This window comes from Hippocampus guttulatus, chromosome 20 (assembly GCF_054856545.1).
Source record: "Hippocampus guttulatus isolate MCC_2025c chromosome 20, RoL_Hgut_1.0, whole genome shotgun sequence".
Taxonomy (NCBI): domain Eukaryota; kingdom Metazoa; phylum Chordata; class Actinopteri; order Syngnathiformes; family Syngnathidae; genus Hippocampus; species Hippocampus guttulatus.
Window position 1 is genome coordinate 11,239,612 of NC_141280.1, and position 15,175 is coordinate 11,254,786.

General features: G+C 45.3%; 1 protein-coding gene across 2 annotated transcripts in view; it reads right to left on the minus strand.

Annotated features, from left to right (window-relative positions):
- Positions 1-2,048: 2,048 nt before the first annotated feature.
- Positions 2,049-15,175, minus strand: part of LOC147188048 (uncharacterized) — a 31,900-nt gene continuing 18,773 nt past the window's right edge. Inside the window, exons 2-3 of one of the 2 annotated variants that reach the window (XR_015097672.1) lie at positions 4,504-7,292; positions 2,049-4,184 (exon numbers count right to left, since the gene is read on the minus strand). Coding sequence is in view for 1 of the 2 variants with exons in the window: in XM_086100516.1 (XP_085956642.1) it covers positions 6,268-7,292 (1,025 nt within the window). In the remaining variant the exon portion in view is untranslated. Of the gene's footprint in view, positions 7,293-15,175 lie in introns of both variants that reach the window. The other variant, XM_086100516.1, reaches the window with a different exon arrangement.

The following is a 15,175-nucleotide window of genomic DNA, read 5'->3' on the forward strand; positions in this document are numbered from 1 at the left end:
CTCTACCCACAATAGCCACAAGCACCATTGCTTATGTTGTTGTTTATGCCGTTTATATTGTTTATATTGTCTGTACTGTTCAGATTACATGTCTTTTTTATACAGTGTAGCTGCTATCCTTTCTTAGCTGTGTGTGTTTAATGCACAGCATGTTTGCATGCATATATGCACTGAGGATTGAGAGGAAGAAATATCTTAAAAAAACATATATTTTTATTCAAGCGAGGGTGAGGTCTGGCTTGTTTCGGCAGTCGGCATCGTGTCACCAGATGCACTTCCTATTTAGAGACACTGTGCGGGCTTTTGATGCGTCAACGCCCCCTGCACTGAGTCGACGCACCCTGGACTAAGTGGCGCAAACTGGACTGTGCCAAGCAGCCGATGCAGTCTAAACTGCGCCGTCTTCTCAGATTATACTCTTGCAATACTGCCACACTTTCTCCGCACAGAAGACACACAGGTTTTCCAGCTATGTCCATGAACATGTACTCCCACCTTGTTTGAAACCCCCGGTTGTCGGTGTCCACCTTCCGTTTTGCCATTTTTGATGGGTATCTGAAAGTTAACGTCACAGTTATGCGAACGACTGCTGCACTTATACATATTGAAATAAGGCGCGTCACCGTTGCATTGTGAGAAATTATGCGTGTAAAAGATTTGCGGGCTACCTGCTTGCTGCTGTCAGCGGGCCGATTATAAAATAAATCAATATCATCCCAGGGGCCGCTGAAAACCTTCTCGCGTGCCGTATCTGGCCTGCAGGCCGGGACTGTCACGTTTGCGTGGTGGTGGTGGACCCCAAAAAGCAGGCAGGAGGGAGGAGCAGGGTGTACTTGAAAGATTGTATTAAAACTCAGAAAAAATATCCAAAACAAAGTCCAAAGTATCAAACAAAACACATGACTGAAGATAAAACATAATGACCAAAACCTAACTGAAACAAACATGACAGCAGCCAACAAACAAAAAATGACCCGACCATGAGTGCTCGGGCTGGGAGTCCTTTTAAAGCACGAATTACATAACAACCAACAGGTGTGCAGCTGCAGGGAGAGCCCTACAGTGCCACCTGTTGGTCCCAAACCAATAACATGACAGTACCCCTACCACAAGGGACGGATCCCAGATGTCCCAAAGTTGTCCAAAAGGCTTGCCTCGTCGGGGAACAGGAACTAAAAGCGACGGCGACCTTCGCCTCGCTGGAGAACAGGAACAAAAGCGACAGCGACCTTTTGGCTGGGCTTGACCTGATGTGGACGGAGCTTGACGTAGCGGGGGACATGGGACAGCCGGACGTGAATAGGGGCTCGGCCTGACATGGGCGTGGACGTGGCACGGCTCGTCGTGGACGTGAATGTAACTCAGTTCGAACAGACACGTGACGAGCCTCGGCTCAACGTGGACGCGGACGGGGCTCGGCCCACGGTTGACGTGGCTTGATGAGACGAAAACATGGGACAGCCGCATCACCCGCGCTGCCTGAAGGGGGAACATGGGACAGCCGCATCACCAGCTCCGCCAGGCACATGGTGGAATAGGGACCAGTCCTTAGTACCTGCGGGATTCGGGTGGTCAGGTCATTCTGTCACGTTTGCGTGGTGGTGGTGGACCCCAAAAATCAGACAGGAGGGAGGAGCAGGGTGTACTTAAAAGATTGTATTAAAACTCAGAAAACTAAATCCAAAACAAAGTCCAAAGTAGTGAGTGATGGGTCCAGTGACACCGACGCGTTGACGCATGCGCCGGGCTCACAGAGCAAACCACGTGCATATGCTGCTTCATTACGTCACGTGATTGACACGTGAACTGCACCGGCGCAGTTTAGACTGCATCTGAGCTTGGACCTCCCAGTTCAAAGGGGCGTTAAAAAATTCCATTCTGACCATATTTGAGACATGTTATAATGAAGGTCAACATTTAATTACAGTAAATCCTTTTATTTTTGGGCTATTGTTTTTATATCTCACTGCAAGGAAATGGTGCCTCACCAGTCATGAACCGCACCAATATTGAGGTAGAGATTTAAAGAAGACTCGGCTGATCCAAGCTTTTTGAGCAGAGAACTTTATTGGCCAGCAAGCAACACACAACAATCAAACAATACAACTGGCTCCATCACACATTTCATGACAAAATGGAAAATGTCCATTTTATTCAGGATCACATCCAATAAAAGGCAACACCTCGCAACACGCGGGTTGCTGTATAGTCAAGGACGTTTCAGTAAAAAAAACAAAAAACTAAGAACTAAATCAAACAACCAAACCGCCTCTGAAAATGAGTTAAAACAAACTCATTTTTTCGACCAAATCGGCTTTCGACCAAAAATTGAGTTTTTTATGCCTCGAATTATGACTGAAATTTGGTTCTCAACCAAACTGAGTGCACTTGAATGCACCACTCGACTTCCTTACACGAGGAAGTGACGCTTCCTCGGGTGGACGAAGAAGCAACGCCTCCGTAGTGAGCAGACCTATTCAATAAAGTAGGGGTCCCCAACCTTTTTTGCCCCACGGACCGGTTTATGTCAGACAATATTTTCAGGGACCGGCATTTAAGGTGTGGCGGAAATAATACGACAAAATAATATAGTATGAGCTGCATGAAATCGGTGCTGTTTTCGAACAATAATAATAAACACAAGGAGCGTCTAATCTGGCCGCAACACTCTGATCGTCCGGCAGAGGAAAGCCGCGAGGGCGAGGCCGCGACGAGTAGGAAGGCCGCCGCGGTGAGCACGGAAGCCTCGGGCGCGTGGAGCCGCCGCGGGTGCAGATCTTGGTGGTAGTAGCAAATATTCAAATGAGAGCTTTGAAGGCCGAAGTGGAGAAGGGTTCCATGTGAACAGCAGTTGAACATGGGTCAGTCGGTCCTAAGGGATGGGCGATGGCCTACGTCGCCCCCGGTCGATCGAAAGGGAGTCGGGTTCAGATCCCCGAAGCTGGAGGGGCGGAGAGGGGCGCGCGGCTGCGGCGCCGTCGGTCCGGCGCTTATCCCTGCCCACCCGCGAGCTCCCCGCTTGATTTTCTGCAACCAGACGGTCCCATCTCGTGGTAATAGGAGACAATGACACCTCAAGTGTGGGTTTTATGTCCAGTCTACTTCGTAATTTTGTTTTAGTCGCCGTTGCTGCAGAAAACCCCGCCTGACACAGGTAGCATGTCTGAAATAGCAACAGTGCTATTGTGGCGATCTCAGAATATTCAGCCATAACTTTAATCCAGTTGTCTTGAACGTACTTTTAAGGTCGCCGTCATTTTCGATCTCCAGCAGTTTTTAACTCATTGTGTTTTTAGCGTAATCGGTCACGTGACGCAGAAGCGTGGCTTGACGTGTGTCAAGCGTGACACAGAAGGATGTAACGGAGAATCCGGTAATTTTTCAAAATAAAACATCTTTCGTATTCCGAAATAAATAAAACGGAATTAAGGCAAGTTCTTTCTGTGCAGCCCGGTACCAAATGCCCTGCGGACCGGTACCGGTTAGGGACCCCTGCAATAAAGATTTAAAAAAAAAAAAAAAAATGAAGCGCATCTATTGTGAGCAGATGTGTTCAAACATTAAAAAAAAAAAGAGCGTCCATTGTGAGCAGACGTGTTCAAGTCTCTATCTTTGGGCTTTTGTGTCCTGAATTGGTTTTCAGTCCTCTCCAGACACCAGTAACATTTCTGGTCTGTAGCTAGTCCTCCATTTTCAACCTGTAGGCCTTTTTTCCTTCTCTGATTCTTCTCCTCAGCTGGGTCCTTCAGCTACTCTCTATTTTTTGACACAAAAGCCCTCTTTTTCTGCTTCAGGAGGCCCTTTATGTCGGGAGTACTCCACGGTTTGTTGCTGGAAAAACACTGCACAGTCCTGGTGGGGACAGTGTTCTCCTCACAAAAGTTTATGTCGTCTGTGATGGTGGCGGTGAGTGAATCAATGTCCTCCCCATGAACCTCACTGAAGAGCTCCCACCTGGTTTAGTCGAAGGAGTCTAGCAGAGCCTCTTCAGCCTCCGTGCACCATTAATGACCATGCTGGTCATAGATGGCTACCTGTGTTCAAGGGGTTTGTACACAGGCTGGAGATGCACCATGATGTGGTCTGCTCTTCCAAGAGGGGGCAGGGGGTGGTGTGTATGCCTCCTTGGTGTTGGCATAATACAAGTCCAAAATGTTATTGTCTCTGGTGGCACAGGTTACATACTTGGCGAAGGTAGAGAAAACGACAGAAGTCACGTTTGTGAGCGGGGTCTCCAGACACAGTAAATGTAAGAGTTCAGTGAAACTCCTCTACAACAAAATCATGATTGCAGCAAGAAATTTTTCACAACAGGGGACTTTTCACGATAGCAAATTACCTCGGATGTAAACACACACACACAAACGTATGTGTACTCTTTTTATTCCAATAGTGCATAAGTATGAGCCTACACTTATTTGACACTTCATATAGCTAGCGTAGAAAAGAAAAAAAATGGGAGAGAAATTGCTAAATTTATGATCAGCATTCACTTTCACTTACCGTATTTTCACGACCATTCGGCGCACCGTATGGTTGGGCGCAGTCTCATTAATGGGTGCTATTTCTGTATTTGACACATAGACAAAGCGCACTGTATTATTGGGCGCAGTTTTACAGTGGTAAAACATACGGCAGCTTAAACATACGGCATGCATGCGCGAGGCAAATCAGAATTGATCAATTGTGCAAGTACCGGTAATCCGTGTTCCCTTTCGTTGTCAGAGTCACTCTCATTGCCATGTGGCTCCACAGAAATGATGAGTTTTTGCCAAAAACTCGAACAACAGTGCAAGCAGACACGTTCGTCCAAGCAGCCACAATCCATTCGCAAATTGTGGCGTAACTCGCCCGGCGCTGCCTCTCACTCTTTGTAAAGTTGTGTTTGCCATCGATCATCCATTGTTCCCATGCCGCTCGCAACTTTACTTTGAACGCCCGATTGATGCCGATGTCCAGCGGTTGGAGTTCTTTAGTCAAGCCTCCGGGAATAACGGCAAGCTCAGAGTTCATTTGCTTGACTCGGTTTTTCACTGCTGCTGTGAGATGCACGCATGCCAAAAGCATAACCGATGGCTTGAAGTTTGAACTGAGCTTCATAGGCGTGTCTCTTTGTAGAATTTATTTTCGGGGGTTCTTAGAAACCAAAACCGAAGTTGTTTTGCAACAATGCACATAGGCACACTCTATACAGGTGTTGGTACCTGCTTTAGCGTCCACTTACACACCCACCCTTCACTCATTGGCGGACTTCTTCGCCGCATGCCTGTCCTCACTCACGTCTGCCTTTTCTCTCTCTCTCCATATATGTATATATATATATACACGCCCACCCTTCACTGATTGGCCGACTTCTTTGCCGCATGCCTGTCCACAGTCACTTCCGCCGTTTCTCTATATAAACAGCGTGTCGGCTGTCAGTCAGGTTTGGAACTCAGCGCATAGACAAGACGCTCCGCATCATAAGTCGTCCGTCCATTTTGGAGAAAATTTGAGACTTTCAATGGCGCCTTATAGTCGTAAAAATACGGTACATCAATTTCCTGCGTAATGTCTTTTACTTTGCTCCCTCCATCTTTCATTTTTACTATTTTTATCATGTCTTCAAGCTTTAGAGCTTATCTTTTCTTCACCTCTTGGTCTGTAAAGGTCTGTCTTTGTAGCCATTTTAACAATGCAACGTTCGTGCTATGTCTGAAACGAACAATAACAAATACTTCCTGTACCACTGCACATGTGTAAACCACTGTGTGTTTGCTGTTGCCATTTCCGAGCGAAGCAGTAGGTAGGAGTCACTGTCAGCTGAGGTTGGATTAGACTTTTGCAGAAGGCTTGTTTTCATTGTAGTGAATATCGTTCCGAGGCAAGGTCAGAGGAAAAGATTTGGTATAACGCAACAGGGGGATTTTTCATTGTAGGGGGAGCAAAAGAGTGGGAATAGTTTTAATGCATGAAGATTTATTCACACTAGGGGATATTTTCACCCATGTAGGTTTCGTTGTAGAAGAGTTTAATTGTAAAAGAAAATAGAAAAAGATTCCCATGTCGCCCCCCCCACGATTTAGGGTACAAAAGGACACAAAACTAAATCGGAAGAGTAAATGAAAAAAATTAAATGACGAAAAGACACTCAAGCGGGGATAGGCGCTGCTGTACAGGCAGCCATTCTTGCAGGTCCATCTTGAAAAAAGAAAACATCAGCATCCCAAGAAGGTACATAAAACACAATCAAGGTGATGAAGCCTGCTCAGATAAGAGGTGAAAATTTCATTGATAAATATTCATCTCATTATGACACTTGTGATTCTTAATTTGATAATTCCACAAGAATCTATGGCCACATTCTGAGCAGGAAAAAGGTTTCTCACCGGTGTGGGTTCTTTCATGCATTTTTAAGTGTACCTTCTGAGAGAATCTTTGGCCACAATCTGAACAGGCAAAAGGTTTCTCCCCTGTGTGTATTCTTGTGTGTGTTTTTAAGTTTGCTCCCTGAGAGAATCTTTGGCCACAATCTAAACAGGCAAACGGTTTCTCACCTGTGTGTATTCTCATGTGACTTTTTAAGGGTCCCTTCCCTGAGAAACTTTGGCCACAATCTGAACAGGCAAAAGGTTTCTCACCAATGTGGGTTCTTACATGCCTTTTTAAGCATCCCTTCCAAGAGAATCTTTGACCACAATCTAAACAGACAAAAGGTTTCTCACCAGTATGGGTTCTTTGGTGCGCATTTAAGTTACTCTTACGAGAGAATCTTTGGCCACAAGCTAAGCAGGCAAATGGTTTCTCACCAGTGTGTATTCTCATGTGAATTTTTAAGTGCCCCTTCTCTGAGAAACTTTGGCTACAATCTGAACAGGAGAAAGGTTTCTCACCAGTGTGATTTCTGGAGTGTAATTTTAAGTGATACTTCCGAGAGAATCTTTGGCCACAAACTAAGCAGGAAAAAGATTTCTCCCCAGTGTGGGTTCTCGCATGTCTTTTCAAAGCCCTCCTACAAGTAAACATCATCCAACACTGAGAACATTTCCAGGGTTTGTTGTCAGTGTGACATGTCAGATCACCATCAGACTCTTCATCCTCGTCCTCCTCATCAGCAACATCATTCACAACGTTCGATGACATGTTGTCACTATCTTTCGTGCAAGGGTGCACTGGCTCCTCCTCTTTTTGAATGTGGAGGACCTGCTCCTCCTCTTCCTCCTTAAAGTGGGAGACTTCTTTGTTCTCCACTTCCTCTTTAAAGTGAGAGGGGTCTGCAACAAGTCGCTCAGGAGAAGCATCTTTGCTGATGTCTACAAGACACAAGGAGACAAACACACTTGGAATTCTGGTTTATAATTACAATGAAGGTTACTCAGAGAGCAAGATGAGTTCAGATTACAACTCAACTACAACTCACACTGTAGTGGTGAATGTTTCTTTCTTGGATTATTTTTATCCATTGGTGGTTGGTTATTTAATTATTTTTTTATCCTTGGTTATTTGTGAAAAGACTTGTACAGAGTATGACATTGCACATTTTAGAGTGGTGGATAAATCCAGAGCGCAAATTCTACCTCGTGCTGTTTGCGCAGCATTTCTGAACCGCGAAAAAAGTGAGAGATACAGTGATCCCTCGCGATATGGCGCTTCATTGATCGTGGTTTCAGTACATTGCATTTTTTTTTTCCAAAGTAATGGGTTCAGAAAAAAATGCTTAACGACTCAGAGGTTTTGTCCATGCCTGGACTGAATCGGCAACAAGCACTCATTCAAGGCGCATGATTGGTTTCGGGTACGACGTCGACCAATGACAGTACGAGTGGATTTATCCTGTGAGCTGATTGGTTGTGCATCTTTGCAGCCCCACCCAGCACGACGAGAAAGTCTTGTCTCACGTCACGCTGTTGATTCTCTGGCACACTGTCTCTTCTATTTGCTCCGTGCGCAGCCGTGTGTGTGTGTGTATATGTATATAGACAGTAAGTATTCCCATCTACGGATTTCTTTCAATTCAGAAATACAGAGGCACCTGGCTGCTCAGGAGCATGCCCGGAGCTCCTGAGCCATAGAGGCCCAGATATACCACACCAGACAAGACCCAAGGTGTAGGTTGTGCAAAGAGGCACCTGAGACGATCCAACACAAAACTGCAAGGTGTAAGATGCTGGCAGGAAAAGCCTACATGGAGCGCCATAACCAGGTGGCTGGCATAGTCTCCCAAAACATCTGTGCGGAGTAGGGACTGGAAACCCCAAGGTCAAAATGGGAAACACCTCCAAAAGTGGTGGACAAAGACCGAGCGAAGATCCCGTGGGACTTCCAGATACAGACTGACAAGATGGTAATGGCGAACCAACCAGATATCATGATCAGAGGAAAGAGGAAAGCCGTGATCGTGGATGTAGCGTCCCAAGTTATGTAAACATCAGAAAGAAGGAACACGAGAAACTAGAGAAATACCAAGGGCTCAGAGAGGAGCTGGAGAGAGCCTGGAAGGTAAAGGTGACAGTCGTGCCTGTGGTGATCACAGCACTTGGGGCAGTGACCCCCAAACTGGATGAATGGTTGCAACAGATCCCGGGAACTACATCGGACATCTCAGTCCAGAAAAGCGCAGTGCTGGGAACAGCGAGGATACTGCGCAGAACCCACAAGCCTCCTGGCCTCTGCAAGAGGACCTGAGCTGAATATATATATATATGACATCGTGATCATAGATAAAGGGCAGAGGAAAGCCGTTGTAGTGGATGTAGCGGTCCCAAGTTATGTAAACATCAGAAAGAAGGAACACGAGAAACTAGAGAAATACCAAGGGCTCAGAGAGGAGCTGGAGAGAGCCTGGAAGGTAAAGGTGACAGTCGTGCCTGTGGTGGTCGGAGCACTCGGGGCAGTGACCCCCAAACTAGGTGAGTGGTTGCAACAGATCCCGGGAACAACATCGGACATCTCAGTCCAGAAATGTGCAGTGCTGGGAACAGCAAGGATACTGTGCAGAACCCTCAAGCTTCCTGGCCTCTGGTAGAGGACCCGAGCTGAATGAGGGACGGACACCACCCGAGGGTGGGTGAGACGAGGAATTTTATTTTTTGGGTCAAACCTCGGTTTTCAAACATCTCTGTTCTCGACCAAATCGGTTTTCGACAAAAAATTGAATTTTTTATGCCTCGGATTACGACCGGTTCTCAACCAAACTGAGCGCGCTTGAATGTGCCACTTGACTTCTCTCGACTTCCTTACACGAGGAAGTGACGCTTCCTTGGGTTGACGAAGAAGTGACGCCTCCGTTGTGAGCAGGCGTGTTCAAAGATTTTTTAAAAAAGAGCGTCCATTCTGAGCAGACGTGTTCAATAGCGATTTTTAAAAAAGTAGACGTGTTTGTTGAGATGGACGCAAATTGGACTGTTATTTCTGCATGGCACCAAAGAAAGCAAGTGGAAGTCGTAAAGCTGCTGAAAAAAATAAGAAAATAGTGCGCAAAACTATTGAATTTAAGAAAGATTTGATCGTAAAATATGAATCAGGTGTGCATGTGTCTGTGTTGGCTAAGGAGTTTGGCATGCCGAAATCAGCAACATCCTAAAAAAGAAAGACCATCATAAAGTCAGTGATGTGGCTAAAGGATCTCGTGTGTTAGTGAACAAAGGCCACAAATCTTAGAGGAAGTAGAGAAATGTTTGCTTATCTTCATAAATGCGAAACAGCTAGCAGGGGACAGTCTTACCCAAGATGCGATTTGTGGCAAAACAAGACAATTGTATGGAGATTTGAAGAAAAAAAAAAGGATCCTCGCATTGCTCCTGAAGAGTTTGATTTTAAAGCAAGCAGGGGATGGTTTGAAACGTTGAGGAAAAGAAGCGATTCGGCATGGGCAGGCAGCCAGTTCAGACAAAGAAGCTGCCGAAAAGTTTAAAGTTGAATTTGAAAATCTCATCAAGGCCGAGGAATGTCTTCCCCAGTAAACTTTTAATATGGACGAGACTGGACTTGTGTGGATAAAGCGGTTCAGAAAATGGATGGAGGGATGTTACCTCGTACTGTAGTGTAGGATTGCAGACAGAGCGTCCATAGTTACAGCCATTAATTTAGGGTTTATAAATTCAAGGTGTAAAAGAATGCAATCTACAATTGTCACGATGACAGAGCGAGAGAGAGAGAGAGAGAGAGGTTCCATTTTTATGTTACAATGTCAATGTTTACATTAAAATTGGTAAAAATAAAACGAACAAAATGTTTGGAGTTTGTTGTTGCCTGCTCTCTTATTGTGTATACAATTTATGGTGTAAAATAGTTGAAAAATGCTTTTTAAAAAGTTGTTTTCTAGACTTGGAACGGATTCAATGTATTTACATTGATTCCAATGGGAAACATGGTTTCGGTTTTCGAACAGCCTTCTGGAACAGATTATGGTCGAAAACCGAGGTTTGACTTTATGTGTGTGTGTGTGTAGATATATATATATATATCTATATATATATCTATATAGATAGATAGATAGATAGATAGACAGACAGTATATATATTTTTTTCATTCATTCATTTTCCAAACCACTTGGCGGGTGCTGGAGCCTATCCAAGCTGTCTTCCGGCAGTCGGCGGGGGACACCCTGAATCAGTTGCCAGCCAATCGCAGGGCACACAGAGGTGAACAATCACCCGCGCTCAGACTCACACCTAAGGACAATTTGGAGTGTTCAATCAGCCTGACATGCATGTGTTTGGAATGTGGGAGGAAACTTGAGTACCCGGAGGAAACCCACGTAGGCCCGGGGAGAACATGCAAACTCCACACAGGGAGGCCGGAGCAGGGATTGAAACCACGACCTCTGCACTGTGAGGTCGACGCGCCGCTGGACCACCGGGCCACCCTCTCCCTCTCTCTGTGTATATACAGTATATATATATACAGTATATATGTAAATACACACACACATACAGGGTGTTCCAAACGTCTTGGGCACATTTTGACATAGAATATATCGCAAACTATTTTGAATATAAAAACGCATATGGTAAATTCAGAAAACTTGTAATCTCAATGTTTACATAGAATGTTCAAATTAGTTCAATGTGAGCGCCATTGGTCACATGACACACATCAAGCCAAAAGTCAAATTCTTGCCAAACGTGTGCCAGAATTGCATTGTCAATGGTTGCAACAGCTTCTGTTATTTGTGCCTTCAGCTTAAAGCATAAGCACCCATCTGTGATGAATTTCGAATGCCATCTCACTATGAACAAAGGCCTCTCTGGTGGCTCCTTTCCGAATTTTCTGCGAAATGCACATTGAACAACAGTCCATGATTCAGTTTTTGCAAATTCAAGCACACAAAACGCCTTTTCTGGTTGAGCCTTTTCTTTTCAGACCCATTAACTCATTGAATACCACCCCTTTTCACTGGAGCAACCCCCTTAATCCCTCACATTTTACTGAATTTTGACTGATTTGCAAGGCCCACAGAATTTTCTGTTCTATGGCTATATATACATGCAACCTGTCAAAAGAAAGGTGAGACTCTCTTCTTTCAGTAGAAAAAAAAATTTGTTTCTAGCTTTCTCCGTTCGTTGGCAATCAGCATTAGAAAACTGCTAAGTTTTATGGAAAAGGCAGATTTTCTGCAGAAATCCACCCGAAAATGAGCTTTTTGTAAAAGCATGCATTTCAAGCATCATTTCAAGTTTTAGACTATTTTTTGCTTTTGTGGCAGCTCAAATACCTCGATAATGTGTTCCTCCTAAAAAAGAACATTACAAATAATGTTTTTGTAGCAAAATAATTTATTTGCACACAACAAAACTATTGAACTATGAGCAAAAGTGCAGCTGTGGAGATGGTTTTTGGCTTCCATCCAGTTTGTCACCACATCAGTCAGGTTTCAAGACGATGCATAGCACGGAGTCAGCTCTGTTACGCGTTTCTAATGACATCCTCCTGGCAAATGACTCTGGAGACCACGTGTGTCTAGTTTTATTGGACTTAACTGCAGCATTTGATACAGTGGATCACAGTATTCTGCTGACTCGTTTGCAGCACTTGGTGGGCATTGGCGGCAGTGCTCTTGAGTGGTTTAGGTCCTATTTAGCTGACAGAACCTTCTGTGTCAGCCTTGGCTGCTCTGAGTCACGCACTGCTCCCCTGTTATGTGGTGTTCCACAGGGCTCAATTCTGGGGCCTCTGCTGTTCTCGCTGTATGTGCTCCCATTGGGTTCCATCTTAAGGAAACATGGTATTCCCTTCCACTGCTATGCAGATGACTGCCAGATCTATGTCCCACTGAGCAAGAAAGACGCCTTCTCATTAAGGCCACTCCTATCCTGTCTGGAAGAAATCAAAACCTGGATGGCACAAAATTTCTTGAGATTCAATGAAAAGAAGACAGAGGTGATATTGACTTGGAGAAGGCGTTTGACCGTGTCCCTCGGGGAGTTCTGTGGGGGGTGCTTCGTGGGTATGGGGTACCGAACCCCCTGATACGGGCGGTTCGGTCACTATACCACCGATGTCAGAGTTTGGTTCGCATTGCCGGCAGTAAGTCAGAATCGTTTCCAGTGGGGGTAGGACTCCGCCAAGGCTGCCCTTTGTCGCCGATTCTGTTCATAACCTTTATGGACAGAATTTCTAGGCGCAGCCGAAGCGTTGAGGGGGTCCGTTTTGGGGGCCTCAGTATTGCATCCCTGCTTTTTGCAGATGATGTGGTGCTGTTGGCTCCTTCAAACAGGGCTCTCCAACTCTCACTGGAGCGTTTCGCAGCCGAGTGTGAAGCGGCTGGGAGGAAGATCAGCACCTCCAAATCTGAAACCATGATCCTCAGTCGGAAAAGTGTGGAGTGCCCCCTCCGGGTCGGGGAGGAGATCTTGCCCCAAGTGGAGGAGTTCAAGTATCTTGGGGTCTTGTTCACGAGTGGGGGCAGGAGGGAGCGAGAGATCGACAGGCGGATCGGTGCAGCGTCTGCTGTGATGCGGACGTTGTATCGGTCTGTCGTGGTGAAAAAGGAGCTGAGCCAAAGGGCGAAGCTCTCAATTTACCGGTCGATTTACGTTCCAACCCTCATCTATGGTCACGAGCTATGGGTCGTGACCGAAAGAACGAGATCCCGGTTACAAGCGGCCGAAATGAGTTTTCTCCGCAGGGTGTCCGGGCTCTCCCTTAGAGATAAGGTGAGAAGCTCGGTCATCCGGGAGGGGCTCAGAGTCGAGCCGCTTCTCCTCCACATCGAGAGGAGCCAGATGAGGTGGCTTGGGCATCTGATTCGGATGCCTCCTGAGCGCCTCCCTGGTGAGGTGTTCCGGGCATGTCCCACCGGGAGGAGACCCAGAGGAAGACCCAGGACACGCTGGAGAGACTATGTCACCCAGCTGGCCTGGGAACGTCTCGGGATTCCCCGGGGAGAGCTGGAAGAAGTAGCTAGGGAGAGGGAAGTCTGGGCTTCCCTGCTAAAGCTGTTGCCCCCGCGACCCGGCCCCGGATAAGCGGTAGATGATGGATGGATGGATGGAATAGCCTTTCGAAAAACTCAATGTAATTAGCTTTAAAATGGCACGACTTTAATCTTACTACCACTCATAGTTAAGGAGATATGGCGACTTCAAATGTGCCCAAAACCATTGGAACACACTGTGTACAGAACCCAAAATTAGTTACCGTGGTTTCCCATTGGGTAATCCGACGGAGCCGAAAAACGGTTACCATGAATTCCCGAAATCCTCAGGCCTGCTACTGCATTATTTACATTTTTGCAGCGTTTATTTATAATTGTATGTATATGTTGTTGTTTGTGTTATTATCATATGATATGAATTGAATAAGTAGACCATTTCAGAATTCGAAATTTGGGACTCTCAAAATGCAAAATGGGACTCGTACTTTTCTGATCAGCGAATCCCTGGGACTCGCTGGTGGTAAACTGTAAAATTATCACTGTAGATACATACTGTATACAGTAAATATTCTCTAATACGGACTTGTGTTTGCGCCGTCCAATTTGTCCTGATAACAGAAATTCCTCATTTGGGAAATGAGCATGGTACATGTCCTTCATGAACCTGCAAGTATGTTGACAAAATGCACGTGTAAAAACACAATCAATAAAATACAAAAGTATTCTGTCCAAAAACTGTTTGGATAACAAAAACTGCAATATAGGTGTATCCAAAAAAATCACAACAGTAAAATACGTATAGTATTTTAATGTTTATTTTTTTCTGTCTTGGGAAAAAAAATGTGTCTATTTTGGATTGTTTTGTTGGATGCATTCTTTGGTTTATGACAATGTTTGCCTGCGTGTCATACAGTTTTCTTGCTAGTTGCAAGTAACTGTCCTGTTGATCACCAATATCTGGTAATATTTGTAGAAAAGGAAGAATTTTTGTTGCCATTTGCATAGCTTCCTTGCTGGATGGTGGCTTGTCATCAGGAGTTGAATCTATGCCTTGTTTTTTAAAGTTTCGTAGATTTGCGTCTTTCAGACTCCAAGTGTCTGCTGGATGTTTTTTACTTTGTGTCCAGCCTCGCTCAAACGGATGCATTTCACTCGCTCCGCAACGGTTCTGTCCCCAACTAACAGTTAGTCTAAGTTTGAATGTTGTATTTAAGTTACACTGAAGTAACGTTAATATTGTTGTTTTATTTTTAGTAATAACCTTTACAATATTAGAATGCTAGGGTGGCAGTGTTGCCTTGAGGAAGGGGGTACATAGCACGGGTTTTGTGGAGTGTGGGGAGTGATCCTTCTGTGGGTTAAGGTGGACGGTCGCAAAATAAAGAGTTCTACGACCATCAGACCATCATACAAGTGGAGTTATTATTCGGATTAACACTGGTAGCAGAGGATGGTTAGCAACTACAGAATCCCGCCACCTTTTGAGGAGGGAAAACCCTACGAGAGCTGGAAAAATGAAGTCAGAATTTGGACAAGAGTCACCGACTTGGAGAAGAAAAAGCAAGCCCTCGCGGTGGCTTTGGCGCTTTCAGGTAGGGCACGAGAGACAGCGATGAAAATTCCCGCTGATGACTTAAATCAGGACACGGGAATGGACACTTTATTCGGCAAACTTGATGGATTGTTCCTAAAAGAAGAAAAGGACAGAACGTATGAGGCTTACTCCAATTTTGACCGGATTGTGAAAGACGTGAACGGGTCCACGGCGGACTATATTATTGAATTTGAACAGCGATATTCACGTATGCGGAAATACA